At 41.6% G+C, this 27,800-nt stretch overlaps 2 protein-coding genes across 4 annotated transcripts in view; both read left to right on the top strand.

Annotated features, from left to right (window-relative positions):
• Window positions 1-6,834, top strand: part of QSER1 (glutamine and serine rich 1) — a 45,262-nt gene extending 38,428 nt beyond the window's left edge. The window contains exons 11-13 of one of the 2 annotated variants that reach the window (XM_039724958.1): window positions 835-987; window positions 2,081-2,176; window positions 2,773-6,834. In XM_039724958.1, the coding sequence (XP_039580892.1) occupies window positions 835-987; window positions 2,081-2,176; window positions 2,773-2,913 (390 nt within the window). In that variant the 3' untranslated portion in view covers window positions 2,914-6,834. The remainder of the gene's footprint in view (window positions 1-834; window positions 988-2,080; window positions 2,177-2,772) is intronic. The other variant, XM_039724959.1, reaches the window with a different exon arrangement.
• Window positions 6,835-17,328: 10,494 nt separating this feature from the next.
• On the top strand, window positions 17,329-25,933 carry DEPDC7 (DEP domain containing 7). Of its 2 annotated transcripts, XM_039725187.1 has the most exons (10): window positions 17,329-17,460; window positions 18,484-18,600; window positions 19,633-20,020; window positions 21,533-21,663; window positions 22,549-22,738; window positions 23,517-23,731; window positions 24,824-24,966; window positions 25,128-25,253; window positions 25,356-25,434; window positions 25,610-25,933. In XM_039725187.1, exons 3-10 carry the CDS (start codon window positions 19,866-19,868, stop codon window positions 25,825-25,827), a joined length of 1,257 nt encoding a protein of 418 aa, XP_039581121.1. In that variant the 5' UTR covers window positions 17,329-17,460; window positions 18,484-18,600; window positions 19,633-19,865; the 3' UTR covers window positions 25,828-25,933. The 2 variants fall into 2 exon arrangements, with proteins under 2 accessions (XP_039581121.1, XP_039581118.1); XM_039725184.1 differs by lacking the exon at window positions 18,484-18,600 and having other exon boundaries at window positions 17,347-17,460.
• Window positions 25,934-27,800: the final 1,867 nt, after the last annotated feature.

The following is a 27,800-nucleotide window of genomic DNA, read 5'->3' as shown; positions in this document are numbered from 1 at the left end:
ATTCATATTTTAACCCAATAGTCCCAGTAAGGCCCTCAAGCTGCATTGATTCATTTTTCCATATGTGTATTTTTCTGCCTCATACTGGAGTGTCATACAAAAATGTATATTTGTTTAATGTGAAACATGTTTTTCAGGACCAGGTTATGTAGCATAGCAGGACTGTTTCAAAGCAGCTGCTAACATAATGCTATGTTTGTTCAACAAAATTGTATTCAAATTTACTCATGCAAATAATGTAGAATTGAAGCTGGCAGAAATGCAGTTCACTCTCATGGGTTAAAATATCTTAAACTTGTACTTTTTTAAACCAGCCTTCTACTTCACTGCGCATAACCTTTTCTGCCTTACAGATCTGATGATATGCAATTAGTTTGTAATTTGGAAAATCTGGGGCAAAACCTGAAGATATTTAGGTATCTAATCCCTGTGTGCCTGACTATGCATGAAATACATAGAGATCTTCAAGTAACTTAGCTGTAGAAGTTCTTGGGTAGAAATGGAATGGAAAGCAATGTAGAAGTTAAAAATTGCCCTGTGCAGCTTTTTCCTCCCTCTTTCTAGTGAGAGAATCACAGATGTTAATCTGACATAGAGTGAAAGAATCTGCTGGTCTTGAAAAATTACAGTAGTCAGGAGCAGGTGGTCATGCTTTCCAAACCAGATTTGGTTGTATAATCTAATAAAGACACTTTATCAGGTCTTTGTGGAAGTGTAATTTTTTTCCTAATAGGCTGCACTCTAATCTTTTCAAAGAAAAAAAGGCCAATTTATCATCAATATGGCCATTCTTGAATTTTTCATAATCCTTTGTCTTTACATGCTCTGTTAAAGAACGCTTTGGAAAACTTTCCTGAACTGACAGTGGTCACTCGGGATGCCAAGACAAAGTGTGGAGGGACATCTGTGTCTAAGATCAAAATGAATGGTAAAGCTTACAACAAGAAAACACTGAGGGCTTCTAAATCAACCACTAAATCAGCACAGGTGAGTGTTCACAGGGTTTGTTGCTGCCACCATGTGACTTGTGCTGTGCTAACCATGTTTATATAAAACACTGCTTCATGTGTTAGCTGCTTTGGTTGCTTGATCAAAATATAAAATCTTTGAGAGAGGTGTTTGTTCTGTAACAAGGGAATGTTGAAAACCAACATTTAAGGGAGTACATTAAATCATTATTATAACTCATATGTGAAATATGGTTTGTTAGCTTCCTGAGCTGTTGCTGGAGCAGCAACAATTTGCCTTCACCAGTGCTGCTGTAGATCATAATAAGTCATATCATAATAATAATAATAATATATGTAATATATATAACAATTTCTTATACTTGCTGCAAAGTAAATGATACAATGGCTTCTAGATCAAAAATTTAATGAAAATAGTGTTCATACTGTAAAATCTGAGATCAGATAGCACTTCTTAAAAATTGAGCTCTATCTTGTTCCATTCTTCATTTTCAATGGCAGAATGAAGCTGTGTATCTTAAATTTAAAAAAAAAAAACCAACAAATTAAAGAACAACATGGAAAAAAGTTGAGAAGTACATATTGTTTATTTCTATAGAATTCCTGGGGAACACTCTAACTAGATTTAGTTTGCTTAGCCTCATCTCCCTGCAGTAAATAGTGGCTTGATAAATGACCTGTACATATAGCTCACACTCATATTTCTTGCAAAGTTAATCTAATTTTTAGGTAAGCACAAATCAGCTTTCTGAAGGACAAAGTCTGTGTCTTTTGCAATGATAACCATCAGTCTGGTAGAGTAATGGTTAAACTTTGGTAATTCTTGGTGTACTTCTTGAGAAGGGGGTGTCTTACCCATTTTGGGTTTGTAGTGCATTCAGGATGACTGAAAGCATTCTCACACCTGGTTTTGATAAAACAACATGGGAAGTGGAGATTGATGATAATTATGATATAAATGGAATCATAGTTTGCCAGATATATTACAATAATGATTTCAATGAAGCACTCCATTTCTGAATTGCTGAGAAAAGTTGTTTACAGAAGAAAATGTCTGTCATGTCTCCTGGTAAATACCATGAATTTTCCTAAAATAATTGTTCTTTTTGCAGGAGTTTACAGTAGACCCAGAAAAAATACAGTTGTATTCTTTGTATCACTCACTCCATCATTACAAATATCACATATATCTAACATGTAAAGAAGAGGTAAGTATTGCTCTCATTCTTTGCATTCATTGAGGGAATTGAGTCCAACTTGAGATTGTTCTCTCCTTCTTGGTAAATGAGTTTGGATTGAGTCCTCCTAGGGATGGTAAATGAATGGAGTGAGGCCTGCTATTTTAATTAATTCTTTATGACAAGCAAAGGGTACACTGACCACATGGGTTGCCCCTAATGGGAGCTGCTGCTTAAAACATTCAGATGTGAGGCTTGCAAGGTTTGTGAGATTCCTTGAAGTGTTCTTCACTGTTATCCAAAATAAAGAAAACAAATGTTATCAGTGTATTCAACTCCTTGGATCTAAAAGGGTTTTTTTGATCTTAGAATACTGTGCCTCAATGTATTCTGCAAATCCTTGCTGGAAATATTTCAGGTAGCAGAAATACAAGAGTTGAGTTCTGGCTTAGTTGTTAAGAAATGCATTTTTGGGGGTCATTACCCTTGTGTTTAAAACTTAAAGGTTTTCTGGCAGAGAAGGTTCGTATTTAACTGCAGACTTTTATAAAAATGAAAATTCTCCAATTCTGGCAGCCTAACATGTGTGTGTGCATTTGTCCCCCCTCCTTCTCTTTTTTAAATAGATTTCTTCTGTTCAGAAGACAAGTGCAGATCTAGGCCAGGAAGAGATCGTGCAGCTGTGCATGAAAAACATAAAATGGGTGGAGGATCTTTTTGAAAAGTTTGGTGAACTCTTGAATCGTGTCCAGCAGAAATGCTCCTAACAGAAATGTGTCCCAAATCCCTCATTTTTCTACGGCACTAACCTGATGGAACAGAAGGCTCAGAGAGAGGCTCTGATTTCTTTTACAATGCCAGACTGCATTCTTGTTCGTAGCCATTTTTATTTCTCTTTATGGAACTCTGTGCCTTGGCTCGTGCTAAGGAAAAGTGATGCTGCCAAGGAAATCAGTCCTTTGGAGATGGAACTAAACATAAACCTAACCACATTTTTAACCTGAAGAGTTATTTTTGATTTTATAAACTATTGGATAACTTAGTTTTATTTTCAGAAATGTTTTTGACAAGTGATGAAGCATGCACTACATATACTTTTTTCTTTTTTATTGCTCAACAGATAACACTTAAAATACTACAGATTTTTCCATCCCTGACTGAGAGAAAAGTCAGCGTTGGGGCGAACTAATTTTTACGTGTCTGGCCACCAAATTTAGAGTTTTGTACATTTTGTGAACAGAGCTGGAGTGACATCAGTTTCTGCATACATATATTGCCATCATAAAATCCAGAAATTTCATTATGCTTTATGGACTCCTTTTACTATTGTCATGTTTGGGAGACCAAACATGGAGTTGGTGCAATCCTATGACTGCTTTTGTGTCAAATTATATTGTAATGAAAGACAATGACCTTAACTATTTTCCCTGTTTTGAAGAAAAAAATATTTTCCTTTATACTGTGTTTTTTTTTTCTTTTGGAAAAAAAAAATCAATTGTACATTTTATCTCACTAATAGTTGTATTTTTCACAGAGGAAATATTATGGTTAAAATTGTTACATGTATCTTTGTAATACACTTTCCATTGTTTTCAGTAAATCCTATTCATTTATATGTTGATTTTATATTGTAAACTATGTATCTCGAGGTAACCCTTTTGTTTAAACAGGTTTGCTTCAGTGTTAACCAGAATAATGCATAATGCATACTAGACTAGTTTTGCTTTAAGTGTAGTTGTGTTAGACACTGCAATTATTTTCTGGTATGTGAAAATAAATTTCTTACTAAACTAGCACTTGATTAACTGAGAGTTTAAATGAAGAGCTACTACACTTTATCTTGGTCAACAAAGATTGTTGATTGAAAATAGACTATATGCAGTGTTAAACACAGCTTACATAATTGTGTGTAGAACTGGCAGTTGCAGAGCTGTTCTCTTTTTGGTGCCTTTCAAGTCCTCAGACATCTTTGTAGCTTTTCTCCCCACTCCAGGTTGTTAACACTTAGTAGTGCCACTAGTCACACTCAGACACTGAATGTAATGGGCTCTGATCAGGAGAGCATTTTCTTTAAATTTGCCAATAGAATGCCTTACTGAGTCATTCAGAATGGAGATGTACTCTACTGGCGTCCTAAAAAAAGAAAAAAGTTATGTTGGTCTTTTTTCAGATAATGTCAAAAAAAAAACTTCATTCCTTTATCCTTTTACTGCCACTTAGTGCCTTAATTTCAGCCAAGAGAGCAGGGTTCACTATTCATTGGCCAAATGAAGTAATGTTCATTGCCATGTGACCTATCCCCCATGTTTTGATCCTATTTAGTTGTTAAATATTCATTAGACTGTAGAACTTTAAAGAGTTTAATGAATAGATGTGAAAATGAAATTATTTGATCTTGAGTAAGCAAATAGAGGTTTGAATATTAAAGTATGTACAGAATTTTAGCTGATTAGATTTAGAACCTTGTAGGATGTTTACCATATTTCCAAAGCTTTTCATCCTTAAAAAGCAATAATTCTCCTTTACAATTTGTGTGCAGACTACCATGAACAGAAATGGGTGTGTGCCCTTGCCTTTTTAAAAGCCTCTTCCTCGTGGTTTTGCTTTAAAAAGGGAGGTCACTGTCGTGTTAATGACACATTGTGCTACTGCTGTGTCTGCAATTATCGAGGAGAGGAGGTGGGTTTGGGGTTAGGCAGAATGTGCAGATTGTTAGAGCAATCATGGAGCTAATTAATTCCCGGGGTGAAAAGAGGGGTAGCTGTGGGGGTAAGGAATTTCTGTAGTTTCAGTCCTGCTGGGTCTGCTGGAAGCTCGAGTTTAGAGGGTAAAACCCAACAGCAGAGTTACCAGCAATCAGATAAAATGATTTTAATGTAAACGTGCACACTGGAGTAGAAATGTGCCTGGTACACTCTTCAATCATGAGTGGGCATTCCCAAATTTCCATCCCTTACTGGGATGGTTGGCAGTGGCTGGAGCTTCATCAGAGGGAATTAGGTGCCCAAGCAGAGCTCTCTGGTCACGTTACAGTTTGGAAATTCCTAGTCTGTGGTTTTAAAAATCATGAGGGTACAGGCTGAGGGAACAATGGAATCAGCTCCTTGATGGTGTAGTAAAGAGCTGGTCACACTTTGTCTCTCTCTCACCCCTTCCTAATGAAGCAGTGAGTTGAGAGTTCTCTGTGCTTTCTAGAACATTACCACTACTGTGTACTTACTCTGGGTGTTCTAATCTAGAAGTAGCTTTAGAAAGCTGCTTTCAGTCCTTAGAAGCTGAAAAAAAATAAATGAGAGGCTTTTGGAGTAGCTTGTCCCTGTTTAAAAAAGAATTTTAGCAACAATCATTAAAAAATAAAAATAAAAAAGGGGGTGGGGGGGACCAGGATGCTCTGCACTGCCATAGAAAGTGACCTGGCTTATTTTTGGCTGTTTTGTTCCCAAGGCCAGTTAAACAAGCACTGTGCCTGTAGAAGACAGGAAAAACTTGTCTTGAATAAAAGTAACTGCCCCAGACTATTAAAGATTAATATAATGGAGCTTCCATCTTTGTCTTGGGGTGCAGAAATGGTGACTGGATTGTTAATTTACCAAACCAGAATAAGTAAAAACATGAAACTCTTGAGTGTGTTGAAGGGTCATAAAGCAAAGCTTTGTTAGTAGGATTGAAGAGGTTTTTTTATACTGAAGCAAACTTAATGAAAAAATCAATGTACAAATTACTTTTTTGCACAAATACTTTGTTTTGTTGCATTTTAGATTATGAAGTGTGCACCCACACCTCAGATTTTTTTCCCCTTGGAGTAACAGTGAGGTCTTCATCCCTTACTATGACAGTGGAAATTGAGCACTGATTTGACTGCAAGAGAAGATGCACTGGGAAAGAACAAAGCCCTCCTTAGACTATGAATTAGCAAAACAGGAATGAAACAAATTGCATATTGGCTTTTAATTCCACTATTCTTTCCTTTAGTATGGCATCCCAATTTACACTGGGTTTGGTTTTATTCAAATACAGCATTGCTCTTAAAGGCAGGTTTGCTTTGAGATGCTACTCCCAAAGTTTTGCTAGCAAAAAATCAGACACAAAATTGGATTGAGAAATTGTTTCTGAAAACAGCTAAGGACTTTAGGGTCTTTGAGGTTCTGTGTCATGTATTGTATTCATATATTGTCAAAATGAAATACTACTTTTTAAAAAGTCAGATCTTACAGGCTGTCTTCCAAGTAAATGATTCCCATAGGAAATATATTTTAAATATTATTTAAATATTTACTACTATTTAAAACAATTTTAAAGCAGGAGAGTTAATACTATGGTCACAAAATGTCAGTGTGTCACCAACCATTTCTTATTACATTGCCAGCACTTGACATTTGGTCTCTTACCCTATTATGAACCTGTGCATTTCACAGTGCACGTTCTGCCATATTTTATTATTTAAGCTAATATTAACATGCCATTGGTAATAAATGCATGTTTTTCTGCATATCTGTTCTACATATGGCAAAAATGGAGCTAGGGCTAATTAAGAGACACTATGCATTCTTAGTCCAGATTTTCAGGTGGTCCATAATACAATGTATGGAAATGTGAAAAAGGACAGTTTTGTACCATTCATGATGTTATTAACTAAACCCATTAAAGTGAAAACACTTTTTAAACAAAAACCTTATAATGCTTAGTCATTTGTTATTAAAATATAAAGTCTCAAAAAGTTAAGATTGTTGGAAACAAATTGGCAATTTGAAATTTTTCCTGTATTTTCTGCTTGCAACATGAAGAAATACAGTTCTAGGGTTGGGGGCGGGGGGTTTCCATTATGTTGCCTGGGCTGAGCATATCTGGTTGATTTGGATTTTTTAGTTCTGGGCTCTAAATGTTCTGAATGAATTTGTACAATACAGCTGCCAGATCTTCAGCTGCTGTGGTGAGTGAGGAGCCAGACTGTTGGGGCAAGGCAGAATCTGCTGCTGTGATTCAGGTGGGATTTCCCTGAACTTCAGTCTTTTCATTTGTTCTCTTTCTTGCTGGACTAGAATGTCATCTCTGTGTACCTTAGGGGTCGAAATGGTGCTCCACAGAGTTTTGGTATTTTTGCCCCCCAGCCACAAGGAATTGCCCTGGATATTCTTAGCACTTGTTTTCCCTCACACCGAGGGCTGAACCCCCATCCCATGCTGTGAATATTGTCCATCAGATCCACAGCAGCCCTTCTCTGAGCAACTTGCCTGCAGAAAAAGGAAATTCTGGAGGCTGGAATATTTTATTATTTTAATGGCCCTCTGTATAAGCTTCTTCCCAAACCAAGATGAATATAAAGTGAGTCATTTTCCCATGAAATTGATTGTTGTTTTCTTCAAAAAGTATTTTGGGAAGCAGGTAGGCAGAGAATGTCCTGTTGCAATCCTGAAATTTTCAATGCTGTGTTTCAGGTACAACTTTTAATTTCTGAAGGTTTTATTTTTTCAGAAAAAAAAAAAAGAAAGAAAAAGCAAGGCAAGAAGCTGAATGCATACAGCTTTTTAAAAAAGGAAAGCAGCTCCTGCTATCAGCAGTTTGTGGGTAAGTATCTTAGGCAATCGAAATTACTTGCTCTGCATCAGCTATTTGCCTTTTCCACAGATAACCTAACAAATTTTTGTTTCATTTCTAGAAACTGAAGAAGAGTAAACTGTATTAAAATTATTTTCATTTGATTTCTTACAAGAATACAGCACTAAATACAGAAAACAGGCATTTTATAAAGGAAAAAAAATAAATAAATGGCGAGTCAGGGAAAACAGCAAACAACATTTCAGGGCTGTACTCTCTCATTTGTCCTGAGTATGTCTTGGGTTCTTGCTTTTAAAAGTTCCACTGGGTTATTTTCTTTTCTTTGTGTTTAATTTTGGTTGGTTTTGTTGGGTTTTTTTTAGCTACCTGATGCCCGAAGGGTAGAGGGAAGCAGCAGTAAGAGCAGAGCCCATGAGCAGGACTGAAGGAGCAGCTGAGGCCCTTCATTTTAGTGTTCAGTTCAATTTATGAATAAATGAAGTCCTTTGTTTACATGTGTTATTTGAAATCGTAAACTATATCATTGGGAATACAGGTTGTAGCCTTCTCAGACTCCCAGAACACAAGATAGCAAGATCTTTTAAGTAAAATTATGTTGCTTTCCATCATCCTTTCCTTTCTAACTGTGGTGGCTGCTAGTGTGATTTGTCTGTGCATTATTTATGTATCAGATATTTTTGCTGTGGCAACAGAAGGTAAGTGATATGATAATTGAATAAAAGCTGGAGCATCAATGTTTTATTATGTGGTTAGGTCAAATGGGCAGCTCATTCAAAGCTCTGGGAGAAGAGGATTTAGAGCTCTTCCCTAAGTAAAGCAGCTTTGGTGGCTTCTGAAACTTCCCAGATTTTTGTTAGTCAGAACGCAGAAATTCCTGTCCCTACAGCTTTCCTAACAAACAACAGTAAGGGAACACTTATTTGCTTCAGTGCAGCATCCAGCAGCTTTGTTTAGAGGTAGTTTGAGGCAGCCAGAGAGGCAGTTTGACCACAGTCAGTGGACTTTGCACTGAAGGAGTTGGAGAGAGAGCTCACTGTTCTGTGAGAATCCAAGTGTTGCAATTCCGGAACCAGATGCCTTAAATAAACCCCAGAAACCAGGTAACAAGAAATGCTCAGCCAGGGACTCACTTTCTCTTTGACATGAACTGTACAAGTTCCCTTTGAGTTTAGTGGGGTAATAAAATTCTGCTGGATGCTTCTGAGGACATTTTCCTATCCTAAACCACGGGCCTCACAAAATATGGCATAATTGAGTTAGGCGGCCTCAGCACATTGTACAGTAATATAAAAGGGAGATTATAGATTCCTGCTTCTAGCATACATGAACACTCTGCCCTAGAGCATATAGGGTATGCAGCTTTTTCTAAGAAAATCAAACAAATGGTCAAAATCAGGAACTCGGTTTTGCTCAGCAAATCCATTTGGAGTTCTCACTTTTCTCCCCCTCACCCACTAGCTCCTGCTGTCCCATTAAGCTGGTGCCACTGGTGAGTGCTTGTGGGATTAAGGCCTTTTCTGACCCAGGCATGGGGCAACTGAGAGGTGTTTTAAAAACTTTTATTCCATTTTCAGTCTCATGTGAAGGGTGAGACAATACAAATGTTATAATTCACACCATCACAATCAGAAATGAACTGTTTCCTAATTACAATACATTATAAGGGTTTCTTATAAACTTTTACTACACAGTACTATAATTACCTTAAAACAAATTATCTAAAATTACCCCTTGTAAGTCCTACTACAATACATCTTTCATAGTTCTATTTCTCTAAAATATGTAATCTTATTTATAAAGCCATCCATTAAAATTTGTTCCTAGTTCCATTTCTGTCTCAACAATGTCTATTCTATTCCTATCCTAAGTCAAGATTTCTTATCTCAAAGTTTACATACAACTGCATACTATGTAAACCTTCTGTCAAACTTTAAGAGTTCTCTACAAATTGATTTCTCACGAGTGCTCACTGGGGAGGAGGAACATGGAACTTGTCCCACGGTGCAGTTACCACCTCGCCGAGCTTCAGGTGGACATCACTGCTCCTGCTGCCTCTCCACAGCTGTGAACTGGTGAGAGCTGCTCCCCTAATTCTGAACTCACCCAAAGCCCCTTCCAGTAGTAAACAGAGTTAGCGTTCGGTTTTGTGATGCAAAATAGCGGAGTTAACGCTGGGTCGGTGAGGAAACGCCCCTCCCAGCTGGGCACAGGGTGACTCCTGCCGCCTGAATTATTCACAGGGTCTGATTGCACTCGCTCCTTCTGGCTGAGCAGATTTCTGGCGTGCAGAGGACACTGAGCCTTCACTGTTCTGAGAGGAGTCTTTGCATACTAAATATTTTCCTTTACCAGTCAGGTTCATGGCTTGATCAGGGCTATAAAATTTGGAGACGTTTTCTGTATAGTGAAAAAAATTTTTTTTAACATTAACAACTTATGAATTATTAAAAATATAGGTGTTTAAATTTTCCACTTAATATGTGTCATAGTTTGACAATATGGTATCAGTGTAAGTAATATACTTTTCTTAGAAGTTAGAAATTTGCTGTTGATTTTAGTGAGTGACTTTTAGGTTTTTAAAATGCTGATGTGGCAAATTCTTAGTTAAAAGACTTTGTAGCTGAAATTTGCTTATGATATTAGAAAATTCATGTTCTATGTATGCTTTGGACCTAGAATGTTAGGATGATTATATTCTTTTAATCTTCTAGGTCGATCTAGATCTATTACAAGTAGAAATACTAAGAGAAAACTTATTAACATACATTCCAGGATCTCTTTAATACGCAGTAGCCCATACCCGAGACAGAAGCTAAATGTTTTCTTAGGAACTGTAATCCAGACAGCAGTGGCAGGACTCATTTAGGGACAGTGCAGTCAGTCCCTCATTACAGCATCTAATCATGCTTGAAGTCCCAGGAAACCTCCACTAGAGGGAAAAGTGAGAAAATCCACTAAAGACAAAATCCTTTTATCTGTATTAAGACTGAGAAATGTGGACTTGTGACATCACAAGTTGTGTTTGTGGTCAGGTTGCTCCATTCCCACTTCCTTGCCGTGAGCCACCTTGAGGACCGGTGTGTGCCAGCTGCTGTGGCTCTTCCTGGAGTGTGAGGAATGGATTTGTAGAGAGGTCTAGGTCAAGAAAAGAGTGTTGTCCAACAAATTGGACAATACTCTTTTCTTAACCTAGAGATGGGGCAACTGAGAAGTGTTTTAAAAACTTTTATTCTATTTTGAGTCTTATGAGAAAGGTGAGACAATACAGATGTTGTCATTCACGCTATCACAATTAGAAGCCAACTATTTTCTAATTACAATATGCTTATAAGTGTTTATATCAGTTTTTTACTACACCATGCTTTATATGTCTTAAAACTAATCATCTAAAACTACTCCTCGTAAGTCTTACTACAATACATCTTTTATAGCTCTGTTTCTCTAAAGTAGCTAGTCTTATTTGCAAAACCATCTTTTGGAACTTTTTTTAAACTCCATTTCTCTCTCAACAATATCTGTCCTACTCCGTGGCATTTCTGAGTCAACATTTCTTATCTCAAAGCTTACACACAAATCCACGCGGTGTAAGCCTTCTGTGAAGCCCTGAAAGCCCTGTACAAATGCCCGCGGTGTTCAGCGGGGGTCAGTGAGCAGCAGCAGGGCTCAGCCTGCCCTGCCCTGCCCTCGGTATTCCAGCCCGGCGGCGGAAGGATGGCGCTCCCGGACAATGCTCCCTTTGTCACCAGAAGCTTCTGTCCTGGGAGCTTGTTTATTGTTCCAGGCTCTTCAGAAAGGCCAGGGTGGAATCCTTAGAGATCTCGCTGCACAGTGACATTCCAGAGCTGCCCTCCAGGAGCGAGCGGTGCTCTGCAGCAGCCTCTCCATCGTGGGGCAGGTGCTGTGGTCAGCGTGGCCAGATGGAATCACTGAATCCCACAGAACCCGCGCCTGTCGATGCAGGATGACCCCAGTGTAGGGAATAACGTGCTCTGACTCCATGATTCAGGAGGCTGAACAATTGCTTTATTAAGCTATATTATATTACACTAATACTATACTAAAGAGATACTGTACTAAAGAAAAACCTGTGACTGTCTCCAGACAGTCACAACACATGTGGAGCCAATTGGCCAATCAATGCAAATAACCCTCAGCAGAATCCAATAAACAAATCATTTGGGTAAACAATCTCCATAACACATCCCACGTGTGCAAAACAACAGGAGCAGCAAGTAGAGATAAGAATTGTTTTCTCTTCTTCTCTGAACTTCTCACTGCCTTTCCCTAGGAGAAAACCTTGGGAACTTGTGCCTGCTGAAAATTATTTTCTTTCATTCCAGTTTCCGACTGTGTTTTTGGAGTATAACGTTCATACTCAGCTGTCAAATAAGGGCTAAAATGCCAGACACCCTTGAAGCTGTTCTTCATTCTAGCTGCTGCTTCAACCTGTGCTCTCTGTGAGGAGAGCTGTGGCCACACTGTGTCGTCCTCTCCTGTAATTCCTGTGTGGCTGGGAAATGGGACTAACAGAGTGAGTTTGTGAGCAACCTGCTCTGCATCCCAAGGGAGAGTGTCTGTCCTCTGCAGCCGTGGAGCTCAGCCCCAAGCGATGCTCGTGCTCTGAGCTGCACATGGCAGAACCTGTTGGTCGGTGCTAAGGGAGATTCCCTGTGCCAGCTCTGTAATCAGCCTTCAGATCTGTCCAGCTTGTCAAGCAGCCCTTTGCAATCTGATATTGTGTGAATAGCTGCTCCTGTTCTTAAATTTGAGATTACCAGAGAAAAGTTTTCCCATTTTTATAGGTCCCTTTCATTACTGAAAACCTTTTGCACTGGCCTTTGTATCCTCAGGCATTGAAGTAGAGCAGATTTGATAATGCCATGATAATTGTAGCAATTTCTGTAACAGAAGCTGTTGATTTTCCCTTCCATGAGCATCTCTGTGCGACAGTGAACCATTTGCTGAACTTTAATTTGTCTCTACATTTGTCAATGGAACGGAGCAACATTTTAAGGGTTACTCTTTATAATGTACTCCTTTCATCAACTTCACCACTGTAGTGAATAAAGGCATTGTTGATATTTAAGTGGGGGAAAAACAGAAGTGTAACTGTTCTAAATAACTGGAATATTTTTCTGAATTTTTATGGTAATTATTAATTGCTATGCTTTTTCAGAAACAGACAATGATTGGGTTCAACAGATCCTGATGACAATGGCAATAAATTTTATGTACATATACATTTAAGCTATATTGACATACACTTAGTCTTTAAAGCTTTATTGTTATGGGAAGACATTTGAAATCCAAAGAATAAAGTTTGGTATAGAAGAGAGAGCCTTCTGGCGTGCTTGAGATGTAAGAGAGGCATTTGAAATGCAGAGTTCTAGGTTAACCATTTGAAAAAGGGGGATCTAAATTCATTTGAAAATAAGAAATCCCTCTTTATTTCCTAGTCAGTTTTCAATGACAAGTCACTGTCTATTTTGGTGTTTAAAATTTGAATAATAATTGGAACACTGAACAAGCTTTGGTGTCCTTCCAGGTTTTTTTAAAGTTATGAAATTAAAACTTTTTCCTGTGTTTTTTTTCAAGAACACATACAATTTCCAGACACTTAACCAAGCATTGATTTCTTGCAGATAAAACAGCAGCACCCCTATGAAATAGAATAGTACCCCTATAAAATAGAATATTTTCTATTGATATGCCTCTTGTGTTTTTACTTCGTAAGGTCTTAAATCCAATTATATCTCCTTCATTCGTGCTCAGAATATCTGGAAATTACAGGTGCTGTCACATCCCCATCCTGGTTGGCTGCCCAGATTCCAGGTTCTTTATGGAAAAAACTTTTTGCATTTTGCATGCAGGTGTGCATCATTGCTCCCTTTGTGAGCTTCAGGTTTCCATTTTGCCTTCTCTCCCTCCATGATCAGACAAGACCTGAACGTGGGTCTTTATCATCTTTATCCTTGAGCAAACACTTAATTGACATGAGGAGGTTAATCAACAGACATGCCTGAAATTGTGGCTGTTGAATTTAAATACTCTGTTTCTGCTTTATGCTTCTAATTAAACCCTACAGGTCTTACATGAGACTCAGAAATTCTTGAAAACTGAAGTTTTTAAGTTCTTCAAAGCATAATCACTCTCTTGATCCTTTTGTAGCTGGTAGGAGTATTTCTAGCTGACCTGGAAATAAATGAAAATTGGTTTTTATTTTGCTGTTCCTTGGTATAAAAGTCCTTTATAACAGTTAAAAAGAATCTGACACAACTGTGGACTTTTGTTAGGACTAGGACTTCTGTCAAAATACATTGGTCTCAAATAATTGTGTCTTTGTAATTGGCATTCTCTTGTGCATCCTGTGTTCAGCTTTATGGAGGTTAATTGGGGGAATCTGCTGTGGAAGGGGAAACCAGATACAGGGAGTTGTACTTTTATCCTGAAATCTTTCCACCGTGGTCTGAGGAATTCCCCAGCCAAGACCATCCTGGCTGCAGAGGCTGCACTGTTTAAAGTGACTAAATAAAACTACAAACAAATTATTATATTGTAAATAATTATGTACATATTAATAATTACATAAAAGTTTAACTGTGCTTTAGGAAAGCATTTTATCATAATGTTACTTTAAGACATAGCAAAAGATGGCATTTCTCAGATACTGTCTGACCAGCCAATATCTGCTGCCTGCCCCTGTCAAAACTGGGCTGTGGTCACTGGCACAAAACATGAAGGCAAAGGCAGAAATCCAGGGTAGGCTGTTGGTCCCCTGATGATAAAATACAAGAATAAAACCTTACAAACTTTTCAACGAGCAGCCTTCAGTGCATTGGCTGTGGCTTGCTCTGTTCCCTGCAAGAAGTTTTTTGACAAATCATTCTCCAAGGTAAAGTGCAATGTTCTGATTGATGCACCTCCTACTCCAAAATGTTTGTGGATCTGAATTCTCTCAAGATTAGGTGAACCACAACAGAATCATTGACTGCATCACTTTATTTCAACAAATAAATCATTTTAAAAAAATTAAAATGAATTCAGTATTTATTGATTTACAGTTATATTTTGGCAATGCGTCAAAAATTCTAGCACCAAATTGCTACAAAAGCAGGGAATAACAAAACAGTGCATAATACGTAATAAAATTATATTTTATTGGGTTCTTATTGGCACCTGTGAATCAGGACTACTTTTTTAAAAACATCTTCCGTTCTTTCCCCAACAAATAATTCTCTGTTAGTCAGGAAACAAGACGAACTTTTCATTTTTGTAGGCTGGCACTTTGTACAGCTTGAATAGGTTTCTTTCTCTGTTCATGGAGACTTAAGCCTTCCTTATCTGAAAAAAACTTCACAAAAACTTCCATGTTTAGAGCTCCCTTTATCCAATACTGTGCTGCTCAGGCAATGAAACATGGAGAAATGTTTGTCTGTGGTACCTAGTTGCCTGTAGTGATTTTTCACAGCTTCAAATGCAGTGCATTGTCCATTTATTTGCACACAATGAACAAACTTGCAGTGCTCTACCTGCAAGTGTGACAAATGAGGGTCAAAAAGGCTGCCCTGAGCTTCAGTGGATAGCAAACATCCTGCATTTCCACCTGCTAGCACAGAATTTGATGTAGAACAGGCTAAAGTTCAATAATCTGATGACTCAAAGTGACTTTTTGAATCTCTTGTAACACTGTATTATTTGGTCTTTAATGTGCATTACATACTTCTGAGTCTGTGTACCGTGGAGATCAGTTTGGCTTTGTCTGTTCCTATGGAAATAAATCCAAAAAACATGAATTATTTTATGTTGTTCTAATACACTCCTATTGAGTAAGAATACCAAAATACTTGATTCTTACTAGAAAATTATACTTTATAGACAGTAGAAAATTATGTTGGATCTCTCAGCAGTTTGCTGCAGGCAGTAGAAAAAAACCACTTATTACTCTGAAAATGAATTTATGTTTTCATTTCATGGCAATGAGAAATGCCAGCTGCTATAATGAACAGCTCATGGAAGACATCACAAGAAAAGTTCAACCACATGTGCTCTTCAAGCTGTGTGTCCCACAGGAAGAGCCAAGCACAGCGTTCAGGTGTTCAGCCATGGTCAGGTACAAGGCCTGTGCTCAGTTAACCCACAGAAACAAATCTGACCAGCCTGGGGTTTGAAATGACACCGTAAATAAGGGTGAAATAAAGAGAATTGTTGAAGAAGCTCCTGGAGGGGGTCCAGCTGAGGGCAGTGAGGATGACTGGGGGACTGGGGAATCTGTTACAAGGAAAGGCAGAGGCAGCTGGTCCTGTTCAGCCTGGGGAAGAGGACAGAGAGGGATCTCATCCGTGGGTATAAATGTAGCCATGATATTTTATGAAAAATCCTTTGCTAGGATCTTCCCCTGCTGGGAAGCTGAGGAGCCTCAGGAGAGAAATGTAAACAATAACTATCTGCTGCTGTGGAACGCAACAGGTGCAGCTGGGATTGGTGCATGTTGGTTGTTTCCAATTAATGGCCAATCACAATCAGCTGGCTCGGACTCTCGGGGAGTCAGGAGTCTTTGTTATCATTCCATGCTTGTTTTTTCTAGCCTTCTGATGAATCCTTTTCTCTCTATTCTTTTAGTATAGTTTTAATGTATCATTTTAATATAATACATATCATAATATAATAAACCAGCTTTCTGAAACGTGGAGTCGAGATTCTGTCTCTCCACTCGCCCTGGGAGCACCCCTCAAAGCAGTCACACGTAAATATCTACAGCCAAGAGCACGGAGCCAGGCACTTCTCAGTGGTGCCCAGCAATGGGACAGGAATGGGCAGAAGCTGATCCACAGCAGGTTCCACCTGAACCTAAGGAAGAACTTCTTCACTGTGCAGTGATCACACACCGAACAGATTTCCGCAGAGGCTGTGGAGTCTCCCTCACTGAGATATTCCAGACCCATCTGGCCACAATCCTGTGCCATGTGCTCTGGGATGGCCCAACAGAGGCTGGACCTGGTGTCCATTGTATGTCCTTCCAGCCTGACCCTGGGATTTTGGGAAATCCAGCATTTTGTGCTCTGTCACCAGTGTCACATCCTGCTGCCGGTGCTGCAGGAGGTGTCAGGGCTGCTCTCTGTGTGGCAGAGCACAGCTCCCCATGCAGGACCAGTGGTGCTCTCACACCTGGCCCATGTCCTGTAGCATTCCCACCCTTCCCACAGCAGCCACTTTCCTATGGATACTGCCAGTCTTATCTGGAGTACTGTGTCCAGTTCTGGGCTCCCTAGTACAAAACAGTCACGGAATTACCAGAGAGGGTCCAGTGGCAGGTCACAAAGACAGCGAGGGGTCTGGAGCATCTCTCTTAAAAAGGAGAAACTCCAGGCACTGGACTTGTTCCGTCTGGAGAAGAGCGGACTGAGAGGGGGTTTCATCAATGCACACACACATCTCAAAGACAGTGCCAAGAGGATGGGGACCTCTTTTCGGTCATGCCCAGGGACCGGATGAGGAGCACCAGAAGTTCCACCTCGGTACGAGGAAGAGCTCCTTCCCACTGAACGGAGCAGACATCCCAAAGCCACCCGCTGCGGGTGACCTGGGCAGGGCACTAGACCGGGCGGTCTCCAGAGGTCCCTCTGCCCCGGGCTCCGAGCGCCGCGGGCGCGCCCGGCGCGGCAGATGCGCGGAGCCGGCGCTCGCCATGGCCACGGTGCGGGAGAAGGCGGCGGCTCTGAGCCTCAGCGCCGCCTGCAGCCCCGCCGCCAGGCCGCCGGGTACGCCCGGGCACCGGGACGGGGAATGGGAGCGGGCGGAGCGGGCTGCCCGCAGCCCGGGCTCGGCGGGACGGACGGGCCGGCTCTGCCCGCTGTGGGATGCGGGTTCCCGCCGCGGGATGCGGGTTCCCGCCGCGCTCGGCGCCTTTCCCGCCCGCGGGAGGTTCCAAACTTGGCGCCGGGAGCCGCTTCCGCGGGGATCCCGTCCCGGCTGCGCGCCCGCTCCGCCGGCAGCAGCGCCGGGGATCCGCGGGGCTCTGCCCTGCCTTACCCTGCCCTGCCTTACCCTTCCCTGCCTTGCCCTGCCCGGCCCGGCAAGGCTCGGGCAGCTCCGTGGCCCCAGCGCGCCTCAGGAGCAGGTGCCTCGGTGCCGCGGGGAAAGGGCGCTCGCTGGGAACTGGTTTTGCCCTTTTTCCTTCCCTGCCCTGAGCGCCTTAACTTTGTGGAAATTTGTTGCCTCAATGCTGCACTCCGCACCGCTTCCCTCAGAAAAGATCCGAAGGCTGTGTGTGTGTAAGGAAGCGCTGATAAGGCTGTGAGTAGTTGCTAAAGCATTGCAGGTTGTACGTGTTTGTGTTTATTCTAGCGACAGAAAGCAGCGTTGTTGTGTGTTTGGTGGTGTCGGGTTTGGGGTTCTTTCTTTCCAAAGAGCATAGCTGGCTATTGGAATGTAGGGCAGGAAGTGAATTCTGTGTTCTTTGTGTTTGTTCTGCCTTCCTGAAGGTGTCATCAGGTTAAAGTGCCAGCAGTTGTGTACCTTGTCCGTCTTGTACTTTTAGAGCTTTGGAAGCTGGAGGTTCTGGGAGATTTTTACCTTGGCTGGTTCCATGCTGTGTATTAAAAAGCTGCTTTGCTTTACTTTCCATGAATCTTTTCAGAAAGAAAAGATGCTGTCTTTCTGAAGTGTTGGTGTGTTCAAATGGTGTCGTGTTCCTTGCTTCCTCTCCCTCTTCCCAGTCTTTACTGCCCCTCTACCTTTCCTTTCCCCCTTGTTTATTTGCCAATTTCTGGGCTTTCTTACAGCTGGGGATCATGGTGATTTGGTGCCCCAAATGGGAATACAGCTCTCTAACTAAAGCCACTTCAGACTAAACAGAGCAGAAAAAACCACCTCCTGCATCTCTGTGGAAAACGTTCATGGTAATATGTTCCAGAAGGAGTTGCATGTTGTTGTTTTTTTCAAACACTGCATCGCACTGTTAATTCATTTGGTTTGAGGTCTGTCACAATCCCAGCTGGCTTTCTGTAGGATTGCTGCCAACTCCTCCTTCCATATTTTGTCCTCAGCTTTTGATTTCTCTCTTCTTCCTCTGCTTTAACTCTTAGTAAATTATTCATCTGACTTACTGAAAAACATGTTCTAATTCTAGCTTCCCTGGTGGCTGCAGCTCTCGCCAGTTGGGTGCCACCTGCTTAAAAGCAAACTTCGTGTGTTTTTGAGTCCTTGTGGAGGCTGAGTGTAGCCTCAGGTCAAACTGTTGGCCGCTGGCATTTTGTTCTAATCAGACTGGTAAATGAGTAATAGTTCAGTGGTTTCACTGGGGGAGGGAAGGCAGGCTGGCTCACGGAAGTGGCGTTGGGTGGCAGAGCTGAGGTCTCTGCTGGAGCCGTGGTGGCCAAGGGCTGTCTGCAGGGATCAGTGTGGGGTGAGTGGCATCTCCAGAGGATCCATGGATTCTTAGTGGTGTGCTAAGCACGGATGTTAGGTAGCTTGTGCGTATGCACAGTCCTGTAGCAAGCAGGGTTCTGAGGTGTCTCTTCATCCCTGCTTCCCTCTTCCCTGCCTGGTAGTGTCGGTGGAGTTACAAGTGCACACAGCTGGTTTGTGGTTGTGGGGCCCGTGTGCTTAGCAGTGGTTCTGCAAGGGTAACCATTAGGTGACCGAGGGACACACAAAAGGGCAAACGGAGAGGCTGAAAAAACAGGAACTCCTGGTTGCAGAGCTTTAGGCTGGTGTAGTGAGGGGAACCACCAAAGAGAGAGAGGGAGACAGCGGTGCAGAGCAGGCAGACTTGCCGAGGAAGTAACACAGTGTTAATGCCTGAGCAACCCGAGCCAAAGTGGAAGTCTCAAAGATTTTTAAATCCTTAGGAGGTTGATGAAAGCTAGAAGCCAGAAAGGGGCTGTTCTCAGTGGCTGCAGCATGAATTCAGGCTTTGTCTGTGTTCCCAGGCTTCAGCCTGGCGCAGAAGCCGTTTGGAGCGACCTTCGTCTGGAGCAGCATTATCAGCGCTCTCCAAACACAAGTGGAGGTGAAGAAGCGCCGCCAGAACCTCAAGAGTTACCACGACTGCTTCATCGGCTCAGATGCAGTGGATGTTGTCTTTGCCCACCTCCTGCAGAACAAGTACTTTGGGGACGTGGATATTCCCCGGGCGAAGGTGGTGCGCGTGTGCCAGGCGCTGATGGATTGCAAAGTGTTCGAGGCTGTCTCAACCAGGGTCTTTGGCAAAGACAAACGCTCCGTGTTTGAGGACAGCAGCAGCAGCCTCTACAGATTCACAAACGCCTCGAACCAGCCAGAGCTTGAGAAAGATTACCAGCAGCCTACCCCACAGAGGTTAGTACGTGGAGGTGAAATTTTTTACAAGAGGAAAATATTATGTGTCCTGGGGGAGAGAAAAGAAGACTTGTACATTTACGGGGTAAAAATAGACACTGCATAGTTGTTTGTGAAGATGTGGGTGGAAGACGGGTAGGAAAGAGCAATTTGAAGAGAGTAAACCACACAGCCTACATGGTTACATGTTTTCTCTGTCTGTTATCACCTTGCCTTGGGGGAGGGAGGTGAGAGGGTAGAAATTAAGTGCATTTACATACTGATCTAAATCAATATAACCAGCTGGAATTCAGGTGCATCAAACAGGCTAATGGAACAGGGCAATCTTAGTCACTGCACATCTAGCTCTGGCATAAACCAGGAATCCATGCACCTTCTAAGAAAAAAATGTTTTCCCCTTTCACTGTCTTTGCTTTGCTACACTTCCAACTTAGCTCTTTTTTTAGCTGTTTCTTTATGCATGTATGACTTGTCCCCAGCAGGCTGTTCTCCTGTTATGCTATTCCACTCCATCCTAGGACCAGAGGGAAGTGCAATGGTGAGGTTGTTTCCCTGCCCTTTTAGGAGCGGGCACAGAAAACCCTGGTGCTAACTAACCCCACACAAAGCAGAACGTGTAGATGCCACTTTGCCAAATAACTTCCCTTCAACAGTTTTTGTTCAGTGATCATCTCTTCACCTACTCTGACATATTCTTACAAGAAACCACACGGATGTATTTAATGCAGTAGTTTTAGCAATGTGCACTTTTGAAAGTCGTGAATAGTATTGATCCAAAATTCCTTATTTGATTGACATGTTCATGTGAGTAGTAAATGTGAACTTGAGTGCAGCAGCCCTGATGAAAAAGTAGAGGAACAGAAATGAAAAATGTTTCCTTTGTCCTGCTTCTCCCCTCTTTCCCACTAGCTCTAGTTCTGTCCTGAAGCATACTGTTCCAAGTCTTTCTTTAAAAAGAGAATTTATGAGAAATTAAAACCACTTTAATTATACGTGGTACTTAAAAATATTTCCATCACAAGAGCTGTTAAAGTAAGACTTTAACAGTCATTAAACAGGATTATTCCTGTTTTATTAGTGTAGAATGAAGGTGATTTTCTTCTGGACAGGGCACAGATCCATTGGGTTACATTTCTTCATTTAGTGAAAGGAACAGCTCTATCAATACATTCATGTCAAAGATAGTGGACATCAAAAAGATTTTGCAGTGCCCTAAAACAAAGAAACTGTGGGAATTGAAATCATACAGCTGTGCATGGAGGAACAGTAATTTTGTGGCTGGAGTGCTTCTGTTACATGCAAGTAATTTTTGAAGGTATGATACATTCTGCTGGGTGACTTGGACAGAGGAAGTGTCAGGCAGGGGAGAAGAGGGGGATTATGTAGATATCTATACAGGAGAAAATTTTTGATCTTGGGACAGTTACCCACACCTGCACGTTGCATGATATATTTGGTTATCCATATATATGGTTATAGATATATATCTATAAAAACTGGTTTTAATCTCAGATATGAGAACAGCACGTTGCTCTGCTCTACCCCATTCAAGCCAGAAAGCTTGGAGGATCTTTGGGAAAACCTGAGTCTAAAGCCTGCAAGCAGCCCTCGAGTAAACATCTCAGACAGCTTGTCCCGTCGAGGTAAGCCAAGGAATGTCACTGTCACTTGTCTGTGGGAGAAGGAAGGTGCATCTGCAGGACAGGGAACACTTGTGCCCCTCAGGCTGGAGAGGGAGGCAAACTGACACTCACAGTATTGTGGTTTGAACACCAGGTCGTGAAAAGGCAAATTATATTTGTTGCAGACTTGCCTTTTGCATTTTTATTTCATCAGACAGGAGGCATTATTTCTTGATTGAATAAATCGGCATTGACTTTTGTGGAGAAGAATATCCAATGTAAAGAGCTTCATTTGAGTTAGAAATATTCATAATACTTAGTTAGCTGCACTACTTGTGTGTGCTTGTTTTAGTCAGGGCAAATAGCCTGCTGTTAGCTGGAAGTGAATTGTTTATCTGCACATCCAGCACTCCTTCAATATTGTGTGAAACTACTCTGGACAATTCAGGGCTTGTCTTTCAGACCAAACGATGATTTAATGTGTTTTTTCATTTGGTTAAAAGTGCTAATGCATCCTAGAAACTGGGGTTTTATCATAGGGAAATATTCAAGGAAGCTGTGATAAGGAGAGTGTCACTGTTGCACTTTTTTTTTTCATCCCTTATCTCGAACAAAGATTGTTTGCAAATTGGAGCACAAAGAGTGTAAGGCACTTCAGACTTATCCGAAAAGCAGTTCTCTCACGCTTGTAGCTAACTAAACAAATGGGTCATTCTTGCCTTTTTGTGGTGATAAAAGGCACTTCAAGCTGATAAGAGCCACATGCTTTGCTACTGCAAGTCTCTACTTTGGTAAAATCAATCTGTTAGGTTAGGCCTGATGGGAGGAAGGGGAGTTATCTTCCTTGTGATCACTTTTTGCACATGCTGAGTCTCCGTGTGTGCTTTGTGTACCCGCCCTTCCCAGTTATTAATGAAGTGTGGCAAGAACAAACAATTGCTCGCCTGCTGCAGCTGGTCGACCTCCCTCTCCTGGAGTCTCTGCTGGAGCACCAGGAGATCAGACCTCAGCTGCCAGAGCCCAGGAAAGCAGCTGGATATGTCATCACCAGCAACTACCTGGACAGAAAGATCCTCAAGGCTTTCAGTGACTCGCAGTAAGTGATCATTGCTGTCCTCTGCAGCTCTGAACAACTCGCTGCTTTCAGGGGAGTGTAAAGCACAGCTGGTCTTTGGGGGGATGTAGCAAATGTAGCAGTCTCAATCCCGCAGAAAGGATGCGAGCAGGGATTTTTTTCCCCTGGTAAAATAACTGGTAAATAACAATTGCTTAGTGAGAATGTCTGCTGAACGCTGGGGTGGTTTTCGAATGCAATGACAGTAGTTGATGGTATTCAGAGGGGAAATTCTTTGCTGCATTGAGGGGAGAAGAGAGGGTTTGTAATCATCATTAAAGTTTTTCCTGGAGACATTGCTTGTGAGGAACTAGTTTAATTCCTCCTACTGTATTAAAAGAGCTAAGAATGTTGAGCTTGAAACTGTGCATAGAGTTGGAAACATTCTCAGAAAAACTTGTACCAGTCTGAATCAGATCAAGGTTCATGTTTCTGTTTATCTAGTGATAATTGTGTCCTTATCTAACAGTAGAAGACATGATTGACTTTCGGTTTTACTGCTTGGGACTGTTTACTTGTGGGTTACTAATTTTTCATCTTGATTAAATGCATAACAAAGAGGCTTATGACTGTGATCTGCCTGAGTGTGTCAGGTGAAGTGTCTTGTGTGCGTAAATCTCTAATGGGTTTTAGTGCCCACACATGCAGTTTTCACTGTGATGGAGGAACCAGTCTGCCTGCTCTCTGTGGAAAGCATTGCAGCCAGCTCTGAGGGGCCCCCACAATTAAAGGTACAAACCCAAACCCCTCTGTCTTCCAGGACAGATGAGTGGCTCTCAGCAGCAATTGATTGCTTGGAATATCTTCCTGATCATATGGTGGTGGATATTAGCAGGAACCTGCCTGATCAGCCAGACAAAGCAGATTCCTGGAAACTGCTGCTGTTTGAAAACATTGGGAGATACTACAGCCAAAAAAAGGAGCCACTCTTAAGCCATGCATCTGAAATTCATTTAGGAATTGCAGAACTGTTAGGTAAGTCACATAGAGCTGTGTTTCAATGCTTGTGTGAGGTATGTACTAAGAAACTGAGTGTTTACCTCAGGAGCCGAAATTAAAAGCTGATTTCTGCAAGTGGTGTTTTGGTTTTGTTTGTTTGGGGGTTTTATATATGATTGTTTTGTGGTTTTGTTTTTTTTTTTTTTTAATTTCTAGTCATAAAGACTTCTTTTGACATTTTTGTTCTTACTGTATGCAGTTCTGCAATCACTGTTCAGGTCTATGTAGAATGGCTATGAAACCAGAGTGCTATAATTTCATGGTACTAGTTGGTATCCATGGAAGTCAGATATCCATGGGAAATGAAATATAAATGTAGCCTAATACTAAATATTTAGGCTGTAAGAGCTAAACTGAAAGCTGTGTGGATGCTTGGTACCCCAGTGACAACTTTCACTTTTTTCTTCTTTACTTGTTTCTTAAATTTTGCTTGGACAGCATTTTAGAAAGCTTTTGATGTTTTAGTTCTCATCATTTTATCCCAGATCTCCTTATTTTTCATAAATTCTCTGCCTTGATTATTCTCCTTGTTCCATGTTAACTGGAAGACTTTGCATTTATATCCCATTCTTCCTCTCTACATGATAAAGGATATTAGTACAACCTACTTCATTTAAACAATTCACAACTCTAAAATGGCTATTCTGCATAGTAAAGGAAATGAAAACTTAGCAAAGTTCTACAAAGTAATTTGCAATTAATTCATCAAGCTAACCCATGTATCTAGCACATAGTCCTCAGTTTTTGTGAGGTCTTTGTTCCTCAAGCAGAGGTCATTTTTTTTTTAATAGAACCATTTTCCTTGTTCAGTATTTCTCACCTCCTTTAAGATGGCTGAACTGTAATTGAACTTAATTACAAGGGAGCTTTAACGCCAGGCTGAAGGGCTGTGTGTGGGATGTTGCAAGCAGCTCTCCTCAGCCTGGGAGGAGTTTTTGGGAGAATGCATTGCTGTGTTTGGCCTGTTCTGTTTAGAGAGATGGGCATCTCTTCAGTGGCTAATTCAGGTGTTTTATGGTAACATTGATTTAAATGAACATGGCAATGGATCCCTTTCTCTCTCCCCAGTGAATGGGAAGATGGAGCAGTCTTTAGAAGCTGTTCAGCTCTATTTGAAGCTCCTAGACAGCCAAGTCAGGGAGGAGTTCAGGAGACTGCTGTACTTCATGGCTGTTGCATCACATCATTCTGAGGTCAAGCTACAGAAGGAGGTAAATCTGCATTCTCAGTTGTTGTTTTACTCTTCCTGAAATCCAGAGGTCCCAGGTACTGGTCAGAAAAGTTTAAATTTGTGACTACAGGAAAAGCAATGTCTCAGATGAACAAAGGTGATTCCCTTCTCTTCTGGTCATTATTTCCCTTTGTTCTTTAGAGTGACAACAGGATGGTTGTGAAAAGGACGTTCTCTAAAGCTATTATCAACAATAAAAACCTATCTAGAGGGAAAACTGACCTCCTGATCTTGTTCCTTGTGGACAACCAGAGAGATGTGTTAAAGGTAAGAGCTAGAAAATAGGCAGGTTTTGTTTATCTGGTCTGCTCATGGAGAACTGCCTTGTCTCAGCTGCTGTTGCGTTTTTGTCCTCTCTGTGTGTTCCAGATCCCAGGGGCACTGCACAAGATAGTCAGCGATAAACTGCTGGCCCTGCAGAAAGGCCAGGATCCCGGCAAGATATCAGGTACCTCTTCCCACTGAGCTTTGTCATCTTGTCATGCCCCCAAATGAGAAATGCAGTGATGCGAAAAAAGTCTGTAACAATGACTGATGTGATCTAAAGGAGGGCGGGTCCCTAGGATCTGCAGGGTGGGTGGAGTGTGGTGATAATCCTCTCCATGTCTCACCTTTCCTTTCAGGTTATACCTTTTGCCAAAAGCTGAATGAGAGGGAGTATCGCTCCAACACGGAGAAGACCACAAAAGATGAGCTGTTATCTCTGCTGAAAGCTATTGATGAAGATTCAAAGCTCTCTGACAAAGAGAGAAAGAGGCTGCTAGGTCAGTTTCGTAGTAGTAATCCAAGCATTTTTATGCAGTATTTTGGAGACAGAGTTACTAATATGTGTAAATATTGATTACTTTGTATACCCCAGCAGTGAAAACACTAATATATTTGTAAATCTTTTATATTCATGTATCTGCCTAATAAAGTTATTTTGTGGAAATTGATGTGATTGATGCAATTATTACCAAAGCAAACTGTACCTGAGTTTCACCTTTATTTATAGTTTAGCTTTTCTCATTCTTAATTGCTATAGGACTAAAATAATGCTACCTTTCCCTTCCCAAAAGCCAAGTACTCCCTCTATTCAAGTATCAAAATCACTGAGATAGAAGACACCATGAATGAAATTTCTCTGCCACCTTTTGCCCCAGCACTGAATTTTATACTTTTTTATTTCCTAATTTCCCTTGGATCATGTGACTATCACATAACATTGATCTTTGACTTGCTGTGTGCTGGGGAGAGCTGAAAAACGTGTTCTGTTTGATACTGCAGCTTTTCCTCAGGCTTGCCAGCTAACTAACCCACGGAAAAACGTGTTCTGTTTGATACTGCAGCTTGCAGTGTTCTGTTTGATACTCAGGCTTGCCAGCTAACTAACCCACATGTGTGACAGATTACTGTGCTGTTTTAAGCTCAAATGGCACCAGATTGGGGAATTGGCTCTCCTAGGGTGGTAAAGTCAGTGTGGATTTTTAAGTCAGTCTGGCTTTGGTTGCCACAGGATGTACTGTTTGTGGCTGGTTATCTTCATCCCTGCAGGGCTGTGCTCTGTCTGTAACTCTTGCTGATGGCATCAGCTGTAATTAGAAAAGTGCTGGAGTGAATGAAGGGCCTTTGGCTTTTCTTGTGGCATTTCTTATTCATGGCTGGTCTACAGTGGAAATACCAAGGTTTGCAACTCAGGAACTGCAATCATATATCTTTATATATAATATGATCAGACATCTAATTTTGGCTCTTGCAGAGTTATCTTTGGAATCATATCAACCAAAACTTCATTACAGCTGCTGTTGAAAAAGAAATACCAACCAAATTTTGTTCCATTTAAAGTGTTGAGCTCTGTTATTTTATTTAGGAGCAAAACCTAATTTAATTATGACAACAAAGTAGTAATAACTGTTACAGTCACATGAGGTGAGCTGTTCTTAAAAAATACCATCTTGTGTCAGACTCATGTCTCACTAACTAATGCTCCAATGATTACTGTCTGCTGCCAGGGGCCAGAGTGTTTCTCTGAAATGGAGCTGAAGGACTTGGTGTGCAACAGGACAATGTTTTACTGTGTCCTGATGGGGGATGGAAGACAAAAATGTAAAAAGCTTCTGGTTAATTAGAAAGGACTTCTAAAAATAACCAGTTCCTGAAAACTACCAGGGAATCATAAGCCTTTATAGTAGTTATAGTTCTTAGTTTTAGCTGAAAGGTTTTTATTATGAATGCACTTCCTCAGAAAAACTGGCGTTGCTCGTACTTTAAAATGTGGGAGTGGAAATCCTAAGTTAGTGGTGGTGTTGGATTGGTTTGCTCTTCAGCAGAAGTATTTTCCCTTTCTCCCTCCTGCCTGCTGTGACATCCCGGCTGTGAGATTCCCGTGGGAAATGAGCCTGTGGGCACGGCCTGCCGCAGAGCCCCGAGCCCCGAGCCCTGCCCTGGGAGTCGCTGGCCCTGGTGCCAAGCTCGGAAAAGCAGCCCGGGGCACTCAGAGGAGGGCACAAGGCAGGGTCAGCACGCTCCTTCCTCTTTTTAGGGTGATTTTAGGGTGAGTACCTCCGACTCCTCTTTGGAGGAACCGGCGGTCACTCTGTGACCTGTACGAGGGTCTAAGGACAGCAAGGCCGGTCCAGGACCGCGTTCCCTGCTTGCTGGGGGGGCTGATCTGAACCAGCGATGGGCAGACCCCGATCTATCCATCCACCCGCGGATCTCCGTGGGCTGCGGGGCGCTCTGCTGGGGCTCGGGGCCCGCTCCCCGCCCGGCCGCCCAGCGCCGTTCGTGCCCCGGTGCCGGCACACGGCCCCGCGGCCGCTCCGCCCGGGGCGC

The sequence above is a fragment of the Passer montanus genome, unplaced genomic scaffold, assembly GCF_014805655.1.
Source record: "Passer montanus isolate IOZ18808 unplaced genomic scaffold, ASM1480565v1 scaffold54, whole genome shotgun sequence".
In the NCBI taxonomy this organism is placed as follows: Eukaryota; Metazoa; Chordata; class Aves; order Passeriformes; family Passeridae; genus Passer; species Passer montanus.
The sequence above is the reverse complement of the archived record's forward strand: the minus strand, read 5'-3'. Positions and strand labels throughout refer to the sequence as shown.

Coding starts and splice junctions, on each gene's coding strand:
- DEPDC7 (XM_039725184.1), top strand. CDS start 17,388: ATGGCCACGGTGCGGGAGAAGGCGGCGGCTCTGAGCCTCAGCGCCGCC. Junction 20,021..21,532: donor CAGCAGCCTACCCCACAGAG/GTTAGTACGTGG, acceptor TTTTAATCTCAG/ATATGAGAACAGCACGTTGC. Junction 24,967..25,127: donor AGGTCAAGCTACAGAAGGAG/GTAAATCTGCAT, acceptor TTTGTTCTTTAG/AGTGACAACAGGATGGTTGT.